This window comes from Microtus pennsylvanicus, chromosome 2 (assembly GCF_037038515.1).
Source record: "Microtus pennsylvanicus isolate mMicPen1 chromosome 2, mMicPen1.hap1, whole genome shotgun sequence".
NCBI classification, from domain to species: Eukaryota; Metazoa; Chordata; class Mammalia; order Rodentia; family Cricetidae; genus Microtus; species Microtus pennsylvanicus.
The window spans coordinates 16,160,082-16,179,693 of NC_134580.1; the positions used below are offsets into that span (position 1 = coordinate 16,160,082).

Below are 19,612 nucleotides of genomic sequence, written 5' to 3' on the forward strand. Positions count from 1 at the left end.
TACCACTCACCCCTCTATGTTCTCTTTCCTGACTTCACAATTTTTAATAGGAAGCTTGCACATATGAGGTATCCTCTCCACACTGTAACACCCCTGGGCGTTTTCTTTGCTTCTCTTCCATAGGCTCCACACTCTTGGCCCAATAGATTCTCCGCCCCTGGCCTAAATGTGTGTGTCTGCGCATTTTACCACCTAAGACCTAACCCCGGCATCTTAAGGCATGACCAAAACATTCCTTTTAAGCCTCTTGTTTTCTGGCTTTGTGTGATAGCTACAGTGTTTTCTTGTGTTTTTTAGCATGATGGAATTTAGGGTTATTGTAGTTCCTTTATTCTTTCCTGAATCATTTCTGTCCTCTTGGAGTTAGATGTGGAATGCGTGTCTTCAGCCTCCCTTATCTATTCTGTCCTGGCTTTCTGGAGACACCTGGTGATCCCGTCTGCCAGTCCATGTTACATGGGAAGGGGAGCTGAAATCATAGAGCCAGAGGGCAGTAACTGGTTGGTGTGCAGGATATGATCGGAACACAGTTTTAATTTGTCAGCACACGATAAATGGTCTGCGTGCAGTGACTGGTTAGTGCCTGTAAGGGGCCAGAACTGGACAGTGCACAGCAATGATCCGGGTGTAGAATTTGCCAGCGCACAGCGAGGGACCAGTACGAAGTGACTGGTCAGAGGACTGCCTGTGTTCTCTGTAAATAGAGTGTAGTGTTTATAGATAGGCCTCTTTGGAAGTGGGCATAGAGTCTAAGAATGGACTGGCCTGGTGAATTTCACAACCAGGGCACTCTGGTGCCCAGACATTTGGGCTGTGTTGCGTAGAGGTACTCCCTGCATTCCACCCCACTCCACACCAGCTGTGTATGCAGCCCTGACTTTTCCATGAGGGCAGAGGTCATGGGCATAATTGGCTAACTGCTTAAGTCTATGAATAACCTGTCTTAGAATAGCATAAACATATGCAAGATTACCAAGAAAAGCAATTATATTAAATGCAGTTATCAAATGTAAAAGAAAAAACCCATTTTGATACAAGGGTATGTTTGCGTCTTTATTAAAGCATTACATAAAAAGCCTAGCTGTAGAATGACTGTAATTTGAAATAATGGTGAACATAAGCAATGTACTATGATAGCCATAGATCTGTAACTTGATATGAAAATACCTGTGATTTCTATTGGTGACAAAGCCACAGTAACAACTAAACTATTGTGTTTACTGCCCCCCTGCCTAATTGAAGGCAAGTTCATTTTTGCCTAGAGACATGTAAAATAAAATACCTCTTCCCCCCACCTGGGTTCCTGTGCCTGGGGCATATGGCATGTAGGGACTGTCCCCTCTTTGGGCAGCACGACATGGTTTACTCAGCTAACTTCCCCTGGCAGTAACAGTTTCTGGGGTACAGAGCCTTGATCACACGAATCTTCGGCGAGGCTGCTCTTTGGCTAAGTGCCCTTCCATGGGCCGGCTGGAGAGACCTCTTAAATGGTTCCAACTCTGGCATTCCAGGTGCTATGGCTGGAGGAAGGGGCATTCCTCATAGCCCCCTTCTTCTTTTCTGTCCTCAGCACCAGGATTTCCCTGGTTTGCTAGCTCTTGATACTCATTCTCAGCACTGTCACGGTCTTACGACTTTTAAAGGGTCTTTTCCTCTGTCCGCTGCACTGGTCTGGTGTCCCCTCCTGAGGCCTGTGGTGGCTTCCTCTATTTAGCTGCTGGCTTAAGCTGAATGCCCCATGGGCTCCCCTGTCTGTACAGTGCACCTGCTCCTCTGGGTGCCAAGCATAGGCTGTTTCTCACCTGTGGTTTCTGCAAAGGGTACCAGCAACACTGCCTGCCAGCTCAGTAGGAGAGCTTGGCACCTGGGGGAGGATGCTTCAGGTCCTTAAAATTGGAGATACACCCATTCTATCCAGTGGGTATGAATTCATTGGTGGGCCATGAATTTCTTTAGGAACTTTCTTCTCTTTTTATAAATTCAGTTTACAGAAGGATCCTTCAAATGGTTAGTTCTTTTTAGGTAGTGATCCGTTTTTAGGATTTCAAATAATGTGTGCCTGATTGGGGACAGAGCAAATGTCAGGAGTGGGGCCTTCTCTCCTGGTTGCTGTCTTTTGGGGGGTCAGGTCTGTGTGTGTGATGAGCACCTGCCTGACTCTGAGCCCTCTGAGGTGGAGCTCACTGTTCCAGGTGCAATGAGTAGGCCAGCGACCTTGGCGGAGGTCAGACTTCCTAAGATGGACAGGCAGGATCCTGAGGCTGCTGTGGGGATGGCTTTGCTGGAAGATGTATGGGAATATATAAATGGATGGGGTGGGGCAGTTATTTGATGGAGGGGCTCCAATGAACTGCACAAGAGTATGCCCAGTCTCTCCTATGGTAGATCTATGGTAGATCCTAAATCGTTCAGTTGCTTGGCTGGTGCAAGACTGGGCGACCTCTTCAGGTTGGGGGTGGGGAGCTCTGACTGACTTCTGTCTCTCTCTCTCTCCTCGATGTCTTCTGGGGTGGGAGAGGGGTGTTGGCAGCCAGAGAGACAAATTACTTCCGAACAGCTCCTCCTCTGCTCAGGCGTGAGCATAATAGAGTCTGGTCAGCAGACAGCATCAAGTTTGGTGGCCTGGCAGCTTTACCTTTAATGGTGCTGGTTACCCCGCTACTATAGGCCTCAATTTCCCCAAGTGCACCCTAAGAAGTTTGATCTATCTGACCTCTAAGAGCCCTTCAGAACTGGCCTCTTGCATGTCACCTACACACTTGTGCAGAGAGGGAGGGAGAGAGGGAGGAGAGAGAGAGAGAAAGCTGCCTTTATGGGAAGCAGGTGAGCCCCAGACTTAAGACACACACACACACACACACACACACACACACACACACACACACCGCTCCTGAACGACACACAGAAGACAAAGCACAGGTCCCTGGTTCCTATCCAAAGCCCTGAACTGGCCATTTGAAATTCTATTCAGACAAAAGTACTTTCAGGCCTACCGTGCTGGTGCTGGTGTTGTTAGCAAGGAAGGACCCTCTAAAAAAGACAGCACTGCCTCCAGCTCTGGGTCTCCAGACACAAATGCCGGCTCTTCCTTGCGGAAGAATGGAGGCGGCAGCAGGGTAATGCCTGCTGGCTTCTTCTGGGGTAGGCTGTGTGCATCCACTATGCCTGTGCTATTGGGTGTCCCGCAGCTGGCTGGAGGCGGGCACACAGGAGGCCTAGGATACAATGTGATGGGGAAGGGTGTGCTGTTTTCAAACCCCTCGGAACCGCCTACCGAGAGCAGCCTCCTCTAAACCTATCTAGTTGCTCGTCAGCCCGCCAGTCCTCCTTCTGGTTCTGCATTCTTCCGAGGACCTGGGGTAGAAACGGATTGGGGGCTGGGCTCGCTTCCCCTACTCAACGGAGCCAACCCGGCCGCTCTGCAGTGAGGCCCCAACGCACCTAGGTGGAGCCCGACCCGCAGTTTTCAGCTGGACCAGCCCCACCTGACCCGCTGGCACGCCAGACGGGGGCGCTGCAGGGCGGCCGGGTCCCCGGGGTCCCCTCCGCGGCCCAGTGCGCATCGGCAGCCCGGCGGCCCGGGCGCTGCACAGACGGCGGCAGGCGCGGGCCAGAGTCCGAGGCAGCGCGGCCTGGCCGCCTGGGCCGACAGAGACCCACACCGCGCTCCCGTTCCCGCCGCAGCTCGCAAAGAGGCCGAGCCGAGTGGCGGGCGCGCGCCACCAGCACCGGAGCAGCGGCGTCCCGCGGGCGGCGAGGCGCGCAGCGTCTCCGGCCCCACCTGTCGGCGCGGCCACCCTCAGCGTCGCCCCCGGCGTCCCCAGCCAGCGCGGGCGGCTCGTGGGAAGGCTGGGCCCGGCCTCGTCCCGGCTGCGGCGGCGGAGGCGCGCTCTCCCGGCTAGGCGCGGAGGCCGGCACCGTCCCGGGCGAGGGGACCGGCCCGGCATCTCCCGGGCCGTGCAAGTTGGACTGCGGCGGACTCGGCCCGGCCGCGCGGGCCCCGGCGGCGGCGATGGTGCTGCAGCTCCGCGAGCGGTGCACAGCCCCGGCCCTGAGGCTGGCCCTGCGCGGCGGTGGCAGCGGCGGCGGAGCGGCCCCCTAAGCCCCCCGCCCGAGCAAGAGCGGGCAGCGGCGGCGGCGGAGCCTAAGAAGGCGGCGGCGGCAGAGCAGCGGAGGAAGGCGACTAGAATCTCTGGCGCGGGGCGACAGGCGATCAGCGCCGGGGCCGCGCCGGACCCCCAAGCCCGCCGGGCCGTTGCGCAATCCGCGGCCGGTCTGGGCCCTGCTGGCGGCGCGGCTCCGGGGGCGGCGGCGGGGCTGATTCATGGGGCCGCGGCGGCCAGTCCCCCGCGCCCGGGCCCCCGGCGCCCCGCAGCGCGCGATGGTGGCCGAGTGGCCGGAGTGGTGGCCGCCGCGGCCCGAGACTTTCTGCTAACCTCCCCGCCCCCGCCCGCCCCCTCCCCGGCGCCCTCCCTCGCGCCGTCCCCTCCCCCTGCCCAAAAGACACAGATCGCCTCCCGGAGTGGCGCCTCCAGTCGCGGCGGAGCGCGGCGTTGGCGGCGGATGGAGGGCGCGATCGGGCGGCCGCGGCGGCTGCACCCAGCGGGGCGCTGATGCGGCGCCTGGACCTTCGCTGCGCGACTTCGGGGGCGTCGGCCGAGTTGGCACTCCGCGATGCAGCTCCTGAAGGCGCTCTGGGCACTCGCAGGGGCCGCGCTCTGCTGCTTCCTGGTCCTGGTGATTCACGCGCAGTTCCTCAAAGAAGGTAATTGTTCCCGGCGCGCGCGGTCCCCCGCACTGCTCGCGGCGGCCCCTGCGCGTGATACTGCTTCCAGCACCTTCCACCACTGCTAGCGTGGTGGGCCGAGGCTCTGCGGGGCTGGAGTGACCAGTGGCGTGAGCCTCCCAGAGCCCAGCGCCGAATCTGCCGCCTGTCGGCGCCTCGGGGCTCACGGGTGGCACGGGTTAGGCGCGAGCCCGGGCGTACTGGGGCCTGGCGAGCTCCGGTATAGTCCCGGAGCCCGGGCTTATGCCCAGGCTGCAGTTGCCATCCCCTGCCCCGCAAGGCTCGGTGGCAGTTGCGCCTACCCGCATGCCATCGACCCTCGGTAGGTGGCACCAGCGCTCCACTTGGTAGCCTGGCTGAAGCCAGTGCTGAACAGGCCAGGACTGAATGGATTGGGGGCTGGGGAAGCAAAGGTGTCAAGGGGGTGAGGACAGCGAAACTGACATGACCCATGCTACTTTCCGTGCGGAGTTGGGTACCCATCAGACTCAGGCTAGTTGGGCAAAATTCTTCATTACCGTAATGCCCAGTTCCGCGCAAGTTTGATTCCTTTGCCCTCCTGGTCCCCTCTAGATTGCAGGGTTGTCCCATCCACTTCTCGAGACTCTGTTGAGACTTACGTGGTACTCACATTGGACTTGTGATCTTAAGGTCACAGTAGCCCTTTGGGAATCCCTCCTTTGAGTTAGTTAGTGTGCGCTGGCAGACAGCAAATGGTGGGCACTTTCGGAAACTGCCTGCCCGCCCTTTGGTAGCACCTCTTGGTCTTGGTGCCTCTGGGCACAGCCTGCTAGGTCTGTTGTTGGTGTTCTTGTCCACAGGCTGTGCCTGAACTGGCTAGCACTCCCCGGGTGGGCAGGGAACACTGAGCCCTGGAAAGTGCTGGTACAGGTTCCCAACTACTGTTCTCGGCATTCCTGAGGAGGAAGGACTTGCAACATTTGGCTGCTTCCCGGCCTAACTAGTGAGTACTTGGACACCAGGAGCCCCCTGGAACCTGGGAGGGCTTATGGCCTGCTCCATATTGTTCTCCCTTGATTTCAGGTGTTACTTTGGAGAAGCTAGCTAGGTTTTGCTGCAGGTAGTTGATCCTGCTCTGCTGGAACTCCCAGGCCCTTCTTGGAGTTGGAGGCCCATCTTTCCTCAAGTTTAGGCGACTTAATTCATGAGTGGGTGGTCCTGCCACTGGCTGGGGTCCCCTGCTATTGAGATAACGCTTTCCTGAAAATATGAGTCGTTTCCTTCAGCACCCCCTCACCACCAGAGAGCTGGGGCGGGGGGGGGGGGGCACCTCATGGTATACCTCAGACTTCAAGTCATGGGGTCCTTATACTTTGAGACTTTGTTTGGGCCACAAGTTCTCTCCCAAAGCTTTCCACTCTTCTTTGTTGGTTAGGGCATTCATCTTAGGGAAGAGCATGGGTATTGAGGTTCCATGGCTCCTCTGAGTTTAATCTAGCCTACTAGAGTTACTATGTTGTAGTAAGCAGTAATTGCTTACTACAAAGAGATCCTGGTCATTTGGAGACGTGATCCAGTGAATGGGTCCATTCATTCTGTCTTGCCTGGTGGGGATGAACTAGTCACGGAGTCTTCTAAGCTACTAGATTCTGTCTTTTGGTCAAGAGGGAAGAGGTCACATGGATAGCAGTAGCGTGCATTGATTGGCGCCTGTGTTCTGAAGTGGAGGGGGATGTCCCCCGAGGGGGTGGATTTGCAAGGCAGCCCTTTATAGAAGCCTGGGTATTGGATGCGGATAGACATGATCATGTAGTGACAAACAGTAGAGTAAAAGAGGAGGTGGTACATACTGGCCATGGCTCATAGGACCCAAAGGTACAGTGTCTTGGAGCTCGCTGTTGAGGAAAAGCCCAAGCGTTTACCCTGCCCTATGGGGCTTTGTGAGCTCTTGTTGTCCACCCTGAGTGTTTGCCTCTATGACCCTGCATCCCAATTCCCTTTGCTGTTTCTTTCTGTCACAAAGGTCAGGGCTGGCATTCCTGTCCTTGTTTGCATGGATTTTTTTTTGTCTCTGGCAACAGAAGCAAGAGCCTCAGGATAGGCCTTAGGGTTTGCAGTGAGAGGCTGGAGACTGTGGTTCCCAGGGGAGGCACAGGGCCCTTCTTGGAGAATTGGGCTGCAGACTGAAATCCGCTAGGGGAGAGAGAGCTAGGCAGCTTGGACAATTGTTACTTGTTGCCTGGGGATGGAGTGGGAAAGAGCTGTATAAATAGCCACTTCCATGAATTTGGGTCCCCTCCCCCTCCAGGGGTGAAGAATGAGGGGCCCAGGGAACCGTTTTTCCACACTTTCCCTTTTGTGTGGAGATACAGGCCACCCCGTGGCTAATCTATCCCATTCTGGCCGGCCTGTCTTGCAGCGATTGCACAGATGAATAGGGCTGTGAACCCAGAGAGAGGAGAATTGTGGTCCTAATTGCAGCCCTGGTTTGTCCAGTTTCTGTAAGAACAAGCCTTGCCCACCGTGCCTACTCAGTGGAGGCAGGCAGAGGGCTGGGGGCTGGTGTGTGTACTAAAGCATGGGTTTCAGGCATCAGTAGGGTGCCCTAACTACCCTCCTGAAGCATCATCCGCCCTACTTGTTAGTGCACTCTGGTTTCTCAGCTAGAACAGGTCAGGGAAAGAGTGATGTGTTGGGAACCCTGCTTGGATCCAGCTGCCTCGTGGAAGCCGACAAGGGTGTGGGATGAAAGGAGGAGGGGACAGGAGGCTGTGCCCACAGTTTCTTATTTATGTGGGACTCGGGACATAGAGTTAGGGCAACAGCTGGGTTTATAAACATTTTTGAACTCTTAGAAGCCCCTAGAGTAGGGCACAGCAACCCAGTATCTGTTTTGGATATTTATCAGGCTAGGAAAACAGTACCAGTACAGAGAGACCTGCAGTGGTCCATAGTGATCCATGGATTTCTGGCCTTTCGGATCCAAACGAGACAGGGATTTGTCTGGAGGAGACATCCCTATGTGTCTCCATTAGCTATGGATTTAAGGTTTAGCTCTCTGTCCTTGTAAATCCTTTTGATGGCTGGGTGGGTATTGCATTAACTGAGTATGCTATTCAAAAGCCTTTCTCGGGTTAATATTGAAAGCTTGTGGATGAGCTGAGTGCCTGTGTCCAGCCGCCCCAGCACAATGTCCCAGCATCTTAATTCCCAGGAACTTGGAGTCACCTCACCCAGTGTTATCTTCCTCAGCGGCTCCGAGGACTGACTGTTGATTGAGCAAATAGGATCCAACTTTAATTTATTTAGTTAGCTTACTACTTTGGAAGTCAAGCACATTCTGTGAGCCTGTGTGCCGTGGCCAGACTGAAAGGGACACACTTAAAACCCTGTGCAGGTATGCAGTGGTACTAAGTTGTGTCTCAGTAGAGAACACTAATTAGAACCATCCGTGCAAGCCCTCCAGCCATCCCAGGACAATTGTGCATCTGTGACATTGATCAGTTTATTTACTTTGTGTGTGTGTGTGCATGTGTGTATGCTCATATGTATGTGTATGAAGAGGCCAGAGGTCAACATTGGTTGAGCTCCAGGGACTCCCCCGCCCCTTTTCCTCTCCAGCTCTGGGATTACAGGCCACAATTCCAAACCTGGTTTTTTCATTTGATTTATTAGTTTGTTTATTTATTTTATGGTTTCTGAGGATCAAACTCAGGCTCTCGCACTCACAAGGCAAGCACTTTACCAACGACCCTATTGCGGACCAGCTTCTAAAAAAATTGACAAAGAATTTCAACAGCATAACACAGTTACTGGCACTAAGAAATCATTAAAGTTTTTCACTGAAGGGGCTGGAGAGATTTTTTGCTGTTAAGTGCACTGGTTGCTCTTGCAAAGAGCCTGGGATCTGTAATTCCAGTTCCAGAGGATCTGATGCCCTCTTGTGACCTCCATGGGACCAGGCACACCACGTGGCAAACAGGCATACATTCAGGCTTAACGTTCGTGTGTGTGTGTGTGTGTGTGTGTGTGTGTGTGTGTGTGTGTGTGTATTTCCTGTTATAAATACCTGTTTCCCTGCACAGCCTGTGGCAGTGGGTGGGGACTGGTGGGGCCCACTGGTATTGGGTAGGGGCCTGAGGCTGTTAGAACAACCTTGCTGTTCTTGGTAGAGGCTGAGCTGTGCTTGGCCCTTGCATGGATCCTATAAGGTAATGAAGGGACGAAGCCTGAATGGTTCAGGAAAGGTTTTTTTTTTTTTCCAAACCTGTCTTCCTATGTTCCCACAGCTGACCTGGATCTTATACCTCCCCTCCATGGTTCAGGGTTGCATGCAGAAGGGAACCCCAGGGCTCCCCAGTGCTTCCTTCTCCATTCTTAGGATGTAGAGCTCTGTAAGGATATGTTATAGGACAGGGCTTGTGCCTTCCCAGTGCCCGAAGGCTGCTTTTCTCCAGCCTTCCCCTATACTTTACCGAGAGACCAAATGAATGGATGGCAGCTAGGAAGGGTGGGGTTGGAAAAGAGTTGGAAATGACCGACTTCTTTATCATCATTTACGATCACTTCTGTGTCACATGGAATCTAAATAGAACCCACACTCACTGTACCGGGAGTCTCACGGCTGCATGGCTGACCGCTCTGAAAGTTACAACACGAAGGGGTTGGTAACGGAGGTGACCGGCTCACCGTTGCTTGCCGAACAGGAGTCTGGAGTCTGAGTTTCCCAGTTCTCCAGCACAGAGCCAGCAGGAAGACCCTTGAGAGTCAGGTTGCAGTAGGGATGGGCTGTGCTAGGGTATCTGAGCACACTGGCCACATCTGAACACACACTGGGCCTGGCTGCATAATGACATGATTGGTCTTCCCTGTGCATCCTGGGAAGCCCAGTCTTCTATCTTGCTTTGATGTAAACTTGGTATTGGAAAGCCAGGCCCAGTCCTTGACTCTGGTGAACTGGCTGCTTGTTCGGCCCAGGTGGTATGTGTATATGTGGTATTAATATCTGTGTATACAGGGTGTCAGAGTGGGTGGCCTTAGGATGTCCACTGCTGACCTCTTAATAAGTAAGTTGTTTGTGTTTATGCATATGATTATATCTTAATTAAATACCGAGATGTTTGTACAGTTGTAATTTGCATAAGCATATAAATTTATGAACATGTATTATGAACTTGATTAAAAATACAGCTGTGGAATGAGGGTGATGGTGGGGGCTGTTCCCTCTCGCTGCTTATACCCAAGTGGAGCCATTGGTACCGTGTGAAAGCCTGTGGCTTCCTATGGCTTGAGCATACATGAAATACTCAGTGTGACTCACAGAACTGCAAGTCGGCCTGTGGGACACCGATGCTAGCTAGTATTCTGTTTACTAAGTCAGGTCTGCCTGTTATGATCTCTCCCATCTGCAGGCCCCGTCCTGCCTATGTTGCCACCCCTCCCCCAAAGTCTTCTCTCTTCCTTTCACTTGGATATCATGTGCAGCTTAACTCACCCTTGTCCATAAGGCATGGCACTGCACCACCTGACTACACACAAGCACCACACACACCTCATGCATACAAACCAAGTAAACACAACACTTATGCACGGCATATGCATACCGTAATACATCTAATGTACTGTAGTGATATTTTGTTTATGTTTTAACAACTAAAGCTAGCCCGAAGATAAGAGTGCAGAGGTAAGCTACTAGAGGCCAGGGTGTGGTAGCACACACCTTTAATCCCAGGACTCTGTTAGTACAAGGCCACCCTGGGCTACACAAGGTTGACTAAAAGAGAAACAGAGATCATACAGAGGTGGTCCCAGCACTTGAGATCCCACGCCTTTAACCAGCAAGGTGGAGACAGGAGTGCTGTGGCTGGGCAGAGAGAGAGATAATGTAAGACTGAAGGAGACAGGAGCTCGAGGCGGTCTGAGGCTTGGTGAAGACAGTTGCCGTCTGAGCAGGATCGCCCCTTCACTGAGCAGTGGTTGCGGTAAAAAGTCTCTCTAGTGGCTGGCCATACTGCTTCTCTGATCTTTCAGTTTTCACCCCTTAATATCTGGCTCAGGATTTTATAACTAAGAGCAATTAGAATTCGTGCTACAATGTACCACATAAACACATGTTCTGTATACATGCATTTTGTTCTATCACATGACATATATACATGTATATCTCATTTTAACACCATATGAACTCACAATACCCACATACAACATATATATTCATGCCATATAACTACACTACCTACAAATACATGTCAAACACATACATACACTGTAGACCATGTAAGCACAGCACAAATAAAGCTAACACACACCATGTATACATGTAACCCACATGTACATATGACACATTGACACCTCATACATATATAATTCTTATAGCTATGTGATATATGACACCTCATGCACACATACCCCACATATATTTGTCACATATTAATAGCTCATATACATGTAGCCTACATGTATGTATATTAATATGTCTTGCATGTACATCTCACATCTATAAATAACATATTAATACCTTATACAATGTAATACCCTACCCATACAAACCACATACATAGAACATATACATACACAATATACTACATAAGCACAACACATAAACACTGAGCATACACCACCTATGACATGTATACATACATACATACTGAATATGCATAACATATACAAGCATATCACATTCCTCATGTACATACATATATTATGAATGTTGGCCTTGTATACATACAGATACAGTGGAAACACATGTATGAATATTTCACATTTACACACATGCTGAACTTCACACATACATGGTAGCACCATACTCTGGGTATACTACACAGATTCCATGCAAATAACATCTATACATACTTCCCACAGACAGAATACATAAAAATATACACTATAGATACATCCATGTAAAACACATACATACCATGTGATACACACACTACTCTACCACATACTTCACAGATACATGCCAATTCCATTCACTATCAACGCAAACATGTGCCACACATTTATACCTTACACAAGCATGTCACGTGAAAACATACCATACACATATCTCACACAAACCCACACCACACAAACACATTCTACACACGCATCCCACATAGACATAGGCCACACATACACACATACACATACATCCCACACAAACCCACACCACGCATACAAAGAAACTCCCACACAGACATAGGCCACACACACACACACACACACACACACACACCAAATAAACACACACCACACTTGCAGACTCCAAGGCCTGTTCTCGCGGCCCGTCCTGCACCTGGCACCTAGCAGCCAGGTCTTCCCAGAACAGTCTGCATACAACAGAGGCTAGGCTTTGTCCATAGGAACGGCAGACAGTGTATTTTGCAGATGAAGAGACAAGTGTGGCCTAGTGAGAATAAAGGGTGGACTTTGGATTCCTGAGGCTAGAACAGGAGGTCAATAGAAGACAAACTCAGTGGTCACTGGGAAGCCTGGCAGACAAGTGGTACATGAAGTGGAATAACCCAGGCCCTTTTAGGAAAGCAGTCTCAGCCAAGCAACCATGACACAATGGTCCTGGCTCCACTGTTCCTTCCACCTGGGTCCCTTTCGCTCCTGCCTTCTTCAAGTTAGATGAATGCTGGAGCATCCACGGAAAGGCCTGGCTCTGTCTCTCTGTCCTCTTAGCATCATGAATGGCTGGCTGCATCCTGTATCCTTCCTGGTCTTGTGGGGGAGAGAGAAGGGCAAGGATGTCCTTTGAGAGTGGCAGGTTTCTACAATCTCATCTGTAGGGAGGGGATTCCTATGAAGAAAGTGAAACCTTGTGACCAGTATGAGGGACAGGTGATCTGGAATGGCTACACAGGTTCACTTCCACACTGGTCCACTTCAGAATTGGGGCCAAACCTGGGGTCTAGGTCACACAGAGGAGCGAGAACGGATGTGAGCATTGGCCTATTGGGGACACCTTGTTCTTAAGCTCTTTCCTTTGGCTCTTTTGGAGAGTTCATTTAGCGATTTGTGTGATGGAAACCACAGACCTCTTCCAGGTGGTTGGTGACCGGGTTACTAATTGTCAAGATGACAACAAGGGCCACATCCATATGGGTGGTGCTGCAAAGGTCATGCAGTGTAGGTGGGGAGGAAGGTTAGTCACTTGCGCTTGGCATCGGCTGACCCATGGTTGCCCCACTCCCCAGCCGAACCTTGTTCTAAGTTCAAGGGTAGAGCCTGTCTGGAAACTCACCGTGCCTCCATGGAGATGACAAAACCTGAAACACTGTCACCTTCTTCAGGGAAGGACAAGCAAATATTGGCAGTCTGGAGGAAATGGTGTCCCTCAGGAAGGCCTGACTTTTATGGATGGTGCCTGCATCCTGCTCAACTCCTGGTTGTTAGTCCTGGCACCGTTGGATGCATTCTTAAAGCCCCATCTAGATGCTGCTGTACACAGCTGCAACCTTCACAGTGCCCAAGAGATCTTAGGCCTTTTCTTCAGCAAACAGCCAATTTATTGAAACAGTGTAGCACGAAGTGGGGGCCAGACCCACCATACACATCCCGAGCCCCATCTCCAGGGATATGAGTTCACTGCCATAGGCAAGCTCCAAGGTCCCCATCTTTTGGAGAAAGTTTACCAGTGAGTCAGATCAGGCTGGCTACTCTAGAGTAGCCGTGTGACTGTGCACGTGACGGATTGCATGCGATACTTAGTGCGACTGGAAGGACAGAGGAGACCTTGGAGCAGTGATGTCCCTAGTCACTTTCAGCTCCCTGCTGATTTGTTTTCTGCTCCCGCGGACAGGGCACATGCAGACATGGGTCTAGACTAGGTAATAGGACACAACTTTCAAACTAGTCCAGTCTGCCCACGTGAAGATGACCACAGGCAGGTCCTTGAGGAGATGCACCAACTGTATGCTGCTAGTTTTATGTCACCTTGTCACAGGCTAGTCATTTGAGAAGAGGGAGCCTCAGTTGAGGAAATGCTCCTACTAGATTGGCCTGTGGGCATGATTGTAGTGCATCTTCCTGCTTGGTGATTGATGTAGGAGGGCCTAGCTTATGTAGGCAGTGCTATTCCTGGGCTGGTGGTCCTTGGTGATATAAAAAGACAGGCTGAGCAAGCCACAAGGGGCAAGCCTGTAAGCAGCGCTCCTGTGGCCTTGGCAATCGGCTCCTGCCTCCAGGTTCCTACCTTGCTTGAGATCCGGCTCAGACTTTCCTCAGTGACAGACCATGACCTTAGAGTTATAGATGAAGTAAACCCTTTCCTTTCTAAGTTGTTATAATTGTGCTGTTTTATCATGGCAATAGAAACTATAACAAATATGGAAATTGGTGCCAGGAGTAGGATATTGCTGTGATGGGCCTGGCTGTCTTTTGGAGAGAATTATAGGAGGATTTTAGCCTGGAAAAGTGATTGAGTTCTCAGTGCTTCATGAGAAGCTGTAGGAGCTTGGACGATGATGTTGAGGACAGTGCAGGTGATGGAAGTCTGACTTTTAAAGTTTCAGGAGGAAGCAAAGACTATACTGGGGCTATTTGTGTGATATTTTGAATTAAGAATTTGTGGTTCTGGTCATTTGGGGCTGGAGAATCAGCTTGTATCTAAGAAGAGACCAACATCATTGAGGCGGAACCTTCTGAGAAGTGATTCCTCAGAGTTAGCACATAGAGGTTATGGTCCAGAGGTGACCACAGCCACACCTCATGCTGACAGCCAAACTTGCAATGTGTAAGAGTCTCCCAGAGGGGACTGGTTTTGAAGAGGCTATAGAGAGCTCCGAGTGAGGCTTGACACTATGAGAAGTCAGGACAGGCCGTTAGCGCGTGCGAGGCCTTCATTGCGGTGGGAGCCCCAGGACTGAGTTGTGAAGAGAAGTTGAGGCTTGGTACCAAGTGGAAGAGTGAGTTCCTGAAGAGAGGTCAGGAATGGCTGTTGGTGAAGGCATCCTAGTTGCAGAGCCCCTGGTGGTTTTGGAGATACCATGTTTTGGAGGTACCATGGGATGACTGCCAAGGACAATGGGAGCCTCGGATTGGAGCCATTCAGGCCTAGGGGAAAAGCCATGTAGGCTGTAAAGGACAGAATTGGAAAAGTGACTTAAGTACCGTGGAAGAGCCCAGAAGGTAGCTAGCACTGAACCTTTCACACTATTGGCCTTTGGTTTTCTCTGATTTGATTGTGTCTGTGCCCTGATTCTTCCCTCTAAGAGTAAGAAAGTAAGTAACTTATTTTTGTTCTTACAGAAGCCCTTACTCAAGAGATTTTGGAATTTTAGAGAAATATTGGATGTTTTAGACAAACTTTGAGTTTTGAAAGAGACTGGGCATTTTAAAGAGATTGAACTTTTAAAGTATTTGAATTATTAAAGCTTCTCAGACTTGTAGAAGTTGCAATGTTTTACACTACGATCATATGAATATTGAGATCTTATGTTTTAACAGTGTTTGTGTGTCCACTTGACAAGGGGTCAACTGTGCTGACTAGTTTATGTTAACATGACAAAAGCTAGAGTCATTTTGAAAGAGAGAACTTTCCTTGAGAAAATGTTCCCACCAGATTGGCCTGTGGGTAAGCCTGTGGTGCAACTTCTTGATTGATGATTGACATGAGAGGCTCCACTCACTGTGAACAGTGCCATCCCTGGGCTGGTGGTCCTACGTACTAAAAGAAAGTAGCCCGAGCAAGCCAGTAAGCAGCATCCCTCCCTGGCTCTGTTTCAGTTCTTGCCTCTGATTTCCTGTGCTGGCGTCCCTTAATGATGGAGTGTGACCTGAGAGGTATAAGATGAAACAAACCTTTACCTCCCCATGTTGTTGGTTATGGTTTTGAAGAGGCTATAGAGAGCTCAGAGTGAGGCTTGACACCATGAGAAGCCAGGACAGGCCATTAGCACAGCAATAGAAGTCCACACTAAGACCAGCAGTGTCTCGTGCCTTCACTGTTCGCTCGCTCTCCTGATGTTTCTCTTGCTCCGTCTTGTGTGTTCTTCTCTTTGTTGTGTGTAATTCTTCAGAGAATGTAGAGGCTACGGTTGTCAAGGAACAGACTCTGTTGACAAGGGGCTCCCACCCCACCCCCAGTTCAGTTCAGCTAATTTCCTTTGTGGGTGGCCTCTGTTGAAGGTCTAAATGGTCTTAGATATCTGGTCTTGCTCTTAGGAACTACCAGTTGGCTATTCCAGGAGAGTACATAGGGGTCTTCACCTGTCTTACACCCTCTGTGTAGACAGAGGACCCATTAGGCCCTGATTTATCATTCAGCTCCTGGACTCTGGTACCATCCAGGTGTGGCCTCAATGCTTTCACTGTAGGCCCCAGGACAGTAGCAATTGTTGACTTAACCTAAGCTGGGCATTGTGGGCTCAAAGTCCATAGCATGGAGCCTGATCAGGTCTGGATGTGAATGATGTCAGCAAGAGTGGCCTTCCTTTTGGGGCCTCTCTGTATAGTCAGGTAGCAAACATTTGCTTCTGGGATGCCCTCACACCTACGGCATTTGTGTTTATGCTTTAACAGACTGGTCTGGTTGTCATGGTTCTCTGGAGCCAGGATGGATGGATGCAGGGAAGGTGGAATCATCTCTGCAGTGACAGAGAGGCAAGGCATAGTTCTGGGGCTGCTGAGCATGCACATGTGTCTGGCAGGTAACCAAAATGATAGCTCTTAGCTGTCACCTTGGCTAGTCCTCAGCCCACCTTCAAGAGACTATTTCTGCCCTTGAGGAAACTCTAGGACAGAGGCACGGAATGTTGGCCACAGCTCCAGAAGTGTGAACTTGAAGCCCAGGCAAGGGCCAGGTAACTATGCCAGGGCCCTTTCTAGACCTGCTTCTAGTGAGGAAGACCTTGAGGGATGCTGCATGGCTGGAATGTGCCTGCAAGACACAGGGCCCATCAGAAGTTTCAAGACATAAAATAAGAGGCCACCCACAAAGGAAATTAGACTCTTTGACCATCCCCTAGGTGGGACTCAAGTTGAGTCATTGTGGGCTGTGGGAGATTGATCTCTGGTGCTGAGGCTGGCTTCTGGATTAATGGTCTCTGGCTCTGACATCAGGGACCAGAAGAGGGAACAATGCTATCTTCCTCTATGCTCCCCCCTAGCCATTCCTCTGTGTGTCCTTGTCCCATCTCAGGTAACACAGGGCCTGGGAAGTCTAGAAGCTCTAAATTGGGGCAAATAAGCTGCCCTCTAGGACAAGGCCCAGCAAAAGCCTCAGGAGGCCGTAGGCAGACCTGTCCCCGGGATCGTCCTGCATGGAGCTTGCTGGGCCCATGTGATCCTTCCAGGTATATTTAGAAGAGGTCGTACGGCCTTTAAAACATACACTTTTCAAAGCCAGCTCCTGCTTCAGAAAAGGCAGATTTTATTAGCCAGTTCCCTCCTTTCTCAGGAGCACAGAGGCAGTGAAGCGGGCCCTCCGATCCGCCTCACTGATACAGCCTGAGCCCTTCTTATAAATAGCCCCACCTTCACAGAGACACGGACTGCATCCTCAGACCTCCTGTCCCCAGGGAACATCTGCACAGTGACAGTTCGTGTTCCTTCTGCCTGTTGCCGTGGGAACAGCCTTAATAGGTATGCCAGACTCGTTTTACTGTGCAAGTCTTGAGTGCTTACTGTATGCAGGCTCTGAATGTGTGTTGGGGGAAGGCAATGAGGGTCTCTGGCTAGGGTTCCCTGGGATACATGTGGAAGATGGAATAGGAGCAGAATTTGTGTACTCTGAAATCAGGATGCCTTGAGGGATCAGCGACTGGTTGGTCCTCAAACAGGTGAACCCAGGAACTCAGCGTCCCTTTGGCTGGTTAAAATGTTCACAGATAACATTGGGGATACAATAGATGTTTCTAAAATCCAAAAGAGGCCCTTGTATAGACACCCCCTCTCCTACTGCCATCAAATGTACACACAGATAACACTCGTGCAGACACAGCGCTGGAAGAGACACATAAAGCCAGAAGCAGTGTCTGGGGACATGCTGCAGAGAGCACTGTCCCTTGGAACCTGTGGGGAAAGCATGTCTCACATGTGGGAGAAGCCCACACCTTGATCTCAGATCAGGCCTTATGTAACCAAGGCAAAAGTGGCTTGTTTTACACAAGGGGTTTATGGGAAATTGTGGGCTTGTTTCAAGAAACAATGGAAGCATACACAAGTAATGGAGGGATCCTAAGTTCCAGGAGCTACAGCCTACCCCTGTGTATGGGGGTATATGTGTATGCATGTATATGTGGTATATATTTCTATATATGTGTATGTGGTGTATGTATGTGTATTTTATGTGCGGTGTGTGTAAGGTATGTGTGGTGTATATGTGTACATGTATATTTGGTGTACTATGTGTGTGTTGTGTAGGTATGTGTGATGTATGTGTTGGTATGTCTATGATATGTGTATGGTGTGTTTGTGTATATGGTGTGTGTGTGAGGTGGATGTGTGTGTGTATGTGGGGTGTGTATGTGTGTGGTATATGTGTGGTGTGTGTGATGTATGGCGTGTATGTGTGGTGTGTGTGATGTATGGCGATGTGTGGTGTGTATGTGTGGTGTGTGTGATGTATGGTGTGTATGTGTAGTGTGTTGGGGAAATGTATGTGATGTGTGTGTTGTGGCATATGTGTGTGTTGTGTTTGACTTGTGTGAGGGGATATCTGTGTGATGTGTGAGTATGTGTGGTGTGTATGTGGTGGATATGACGTGTGTGTATGTGATGTATGTGGTGTGCATGTGTGGTGTGGGGGGATATGTGTGTGAGAGATAAGTGATGTGTGTGTGTATATGTGGCAGGAGGGACGTGTACGTGCTAATGTATGTGTGGTGTGTATGTATGCATATGTGTGGTGTGCCTGTTGGGTGTGTGTATGTTTGTGCTGTGCTCTGTGTTCTGTATGTGCCTGTGTGTGTGCTCTGAGCAGGATGGCTCATGAGTCAGGTCAGGCCTGGTTCATCTTCTGTACCTCCTGGAAGTCCTGACAAGGCAGATGCTTTATCTTCATGAAGATGAAGGTATGACGTCCTGATAGAGGTGGGACCCCACAGGAGTGACCTCTTGATGTGGGGCTTCTGGCAGACTGTTGTTCCCATCATGTGGGGTTGGTATGGGAAATCCAGAAAATCCTAACATCCCTTGGCACACAAATGCAGCCTCCTTTCAAATCAAGGGCACATACTGTTGTTAGCCTGAAAGAGGGTTTTACACGGGATGCGGATGGCATTTTTCATTTTAATGGCATGAGTTTACTTTTATGGCTGCCTTCTATTTATGGAATGGTGCTGGCTCTATTTACAGGGTGATGGAAAGTGTCTTTTTCATAGGAAAGTGATGCATGGACGTGGTGAAGTCCCTGGTCACGGGGTGGGTGGGACTCGTTGGAAGAACATGTTTATTTGGCACCCGTGCTCAGAATGGACTGACCCAAGGTGGGCAGAACCAGGGAGCCATGGTTTAACGTGGTAGACAGCAGGTCTTTGGCTGTAGGCAGTAGGTACGCTGGAAGTTTTGAATAGGTATGTGGAGGGCAACGTGGACCAGGCCTTGAGGAGGCTTGCTCCAGCCTTTGCAAATGCACAGGATGAACTGATGTACCATGGAAGGCTAACGGATAAGGGCTCTACAAGCACCTTCTGGAATGGAAAGGTGGGCTTGTCCTGATGTGGTGACAAATGGCCACAGGCTGGGAAGATTGAAAGACTAGTTGACTCTCTTGCAGGTCGGAGGTCAGCCATCTGAAATACAAGTTTCAGCAGAGTGGGGTTGGAGGTCAGACATCTGAACCAAAGCATCAGCAGAGCAGGCCCTTCTAGGGGATCCAGGGCAAAGCCGTTGTAGGCCTTTCCTGGCTTTTCTTGGCCGCCAGCAGCCATACATCTT

General features: G+C 50.6%; 1 protein-coding gene across 2 annotated transcripts in view; it reads left to right on the top strand.

Moving 5' to 3' along the window:
• The window catches only part of Tafa5 (TAFA chemokine like family member 5), a 198,022-nt gene that overhangs the window by 65,686 nt on the left and 112,724 nt on the right, over positions 1-19,612 (top strand). Inside the window, exon 1 of one of the 2 annotated variants that reach the window (XM_075960267.1) lies at positions 4,635-4,765. The exons of the other annotated variant lie outside the window; for it this stretch is intronic. Within the exon in view, the coding sequence (XP_075816382.1) occupies positions 4,675-4,765 (91 nt within the window). The 5' untranslated portion in view covers positions 4,635-4,674. Of the gene's footprint in view, positions 1-4,634; positions 4,766-19,612 lie in introns of those variants that run through there. 2 annotated transcript variants of the gene reach the window in all.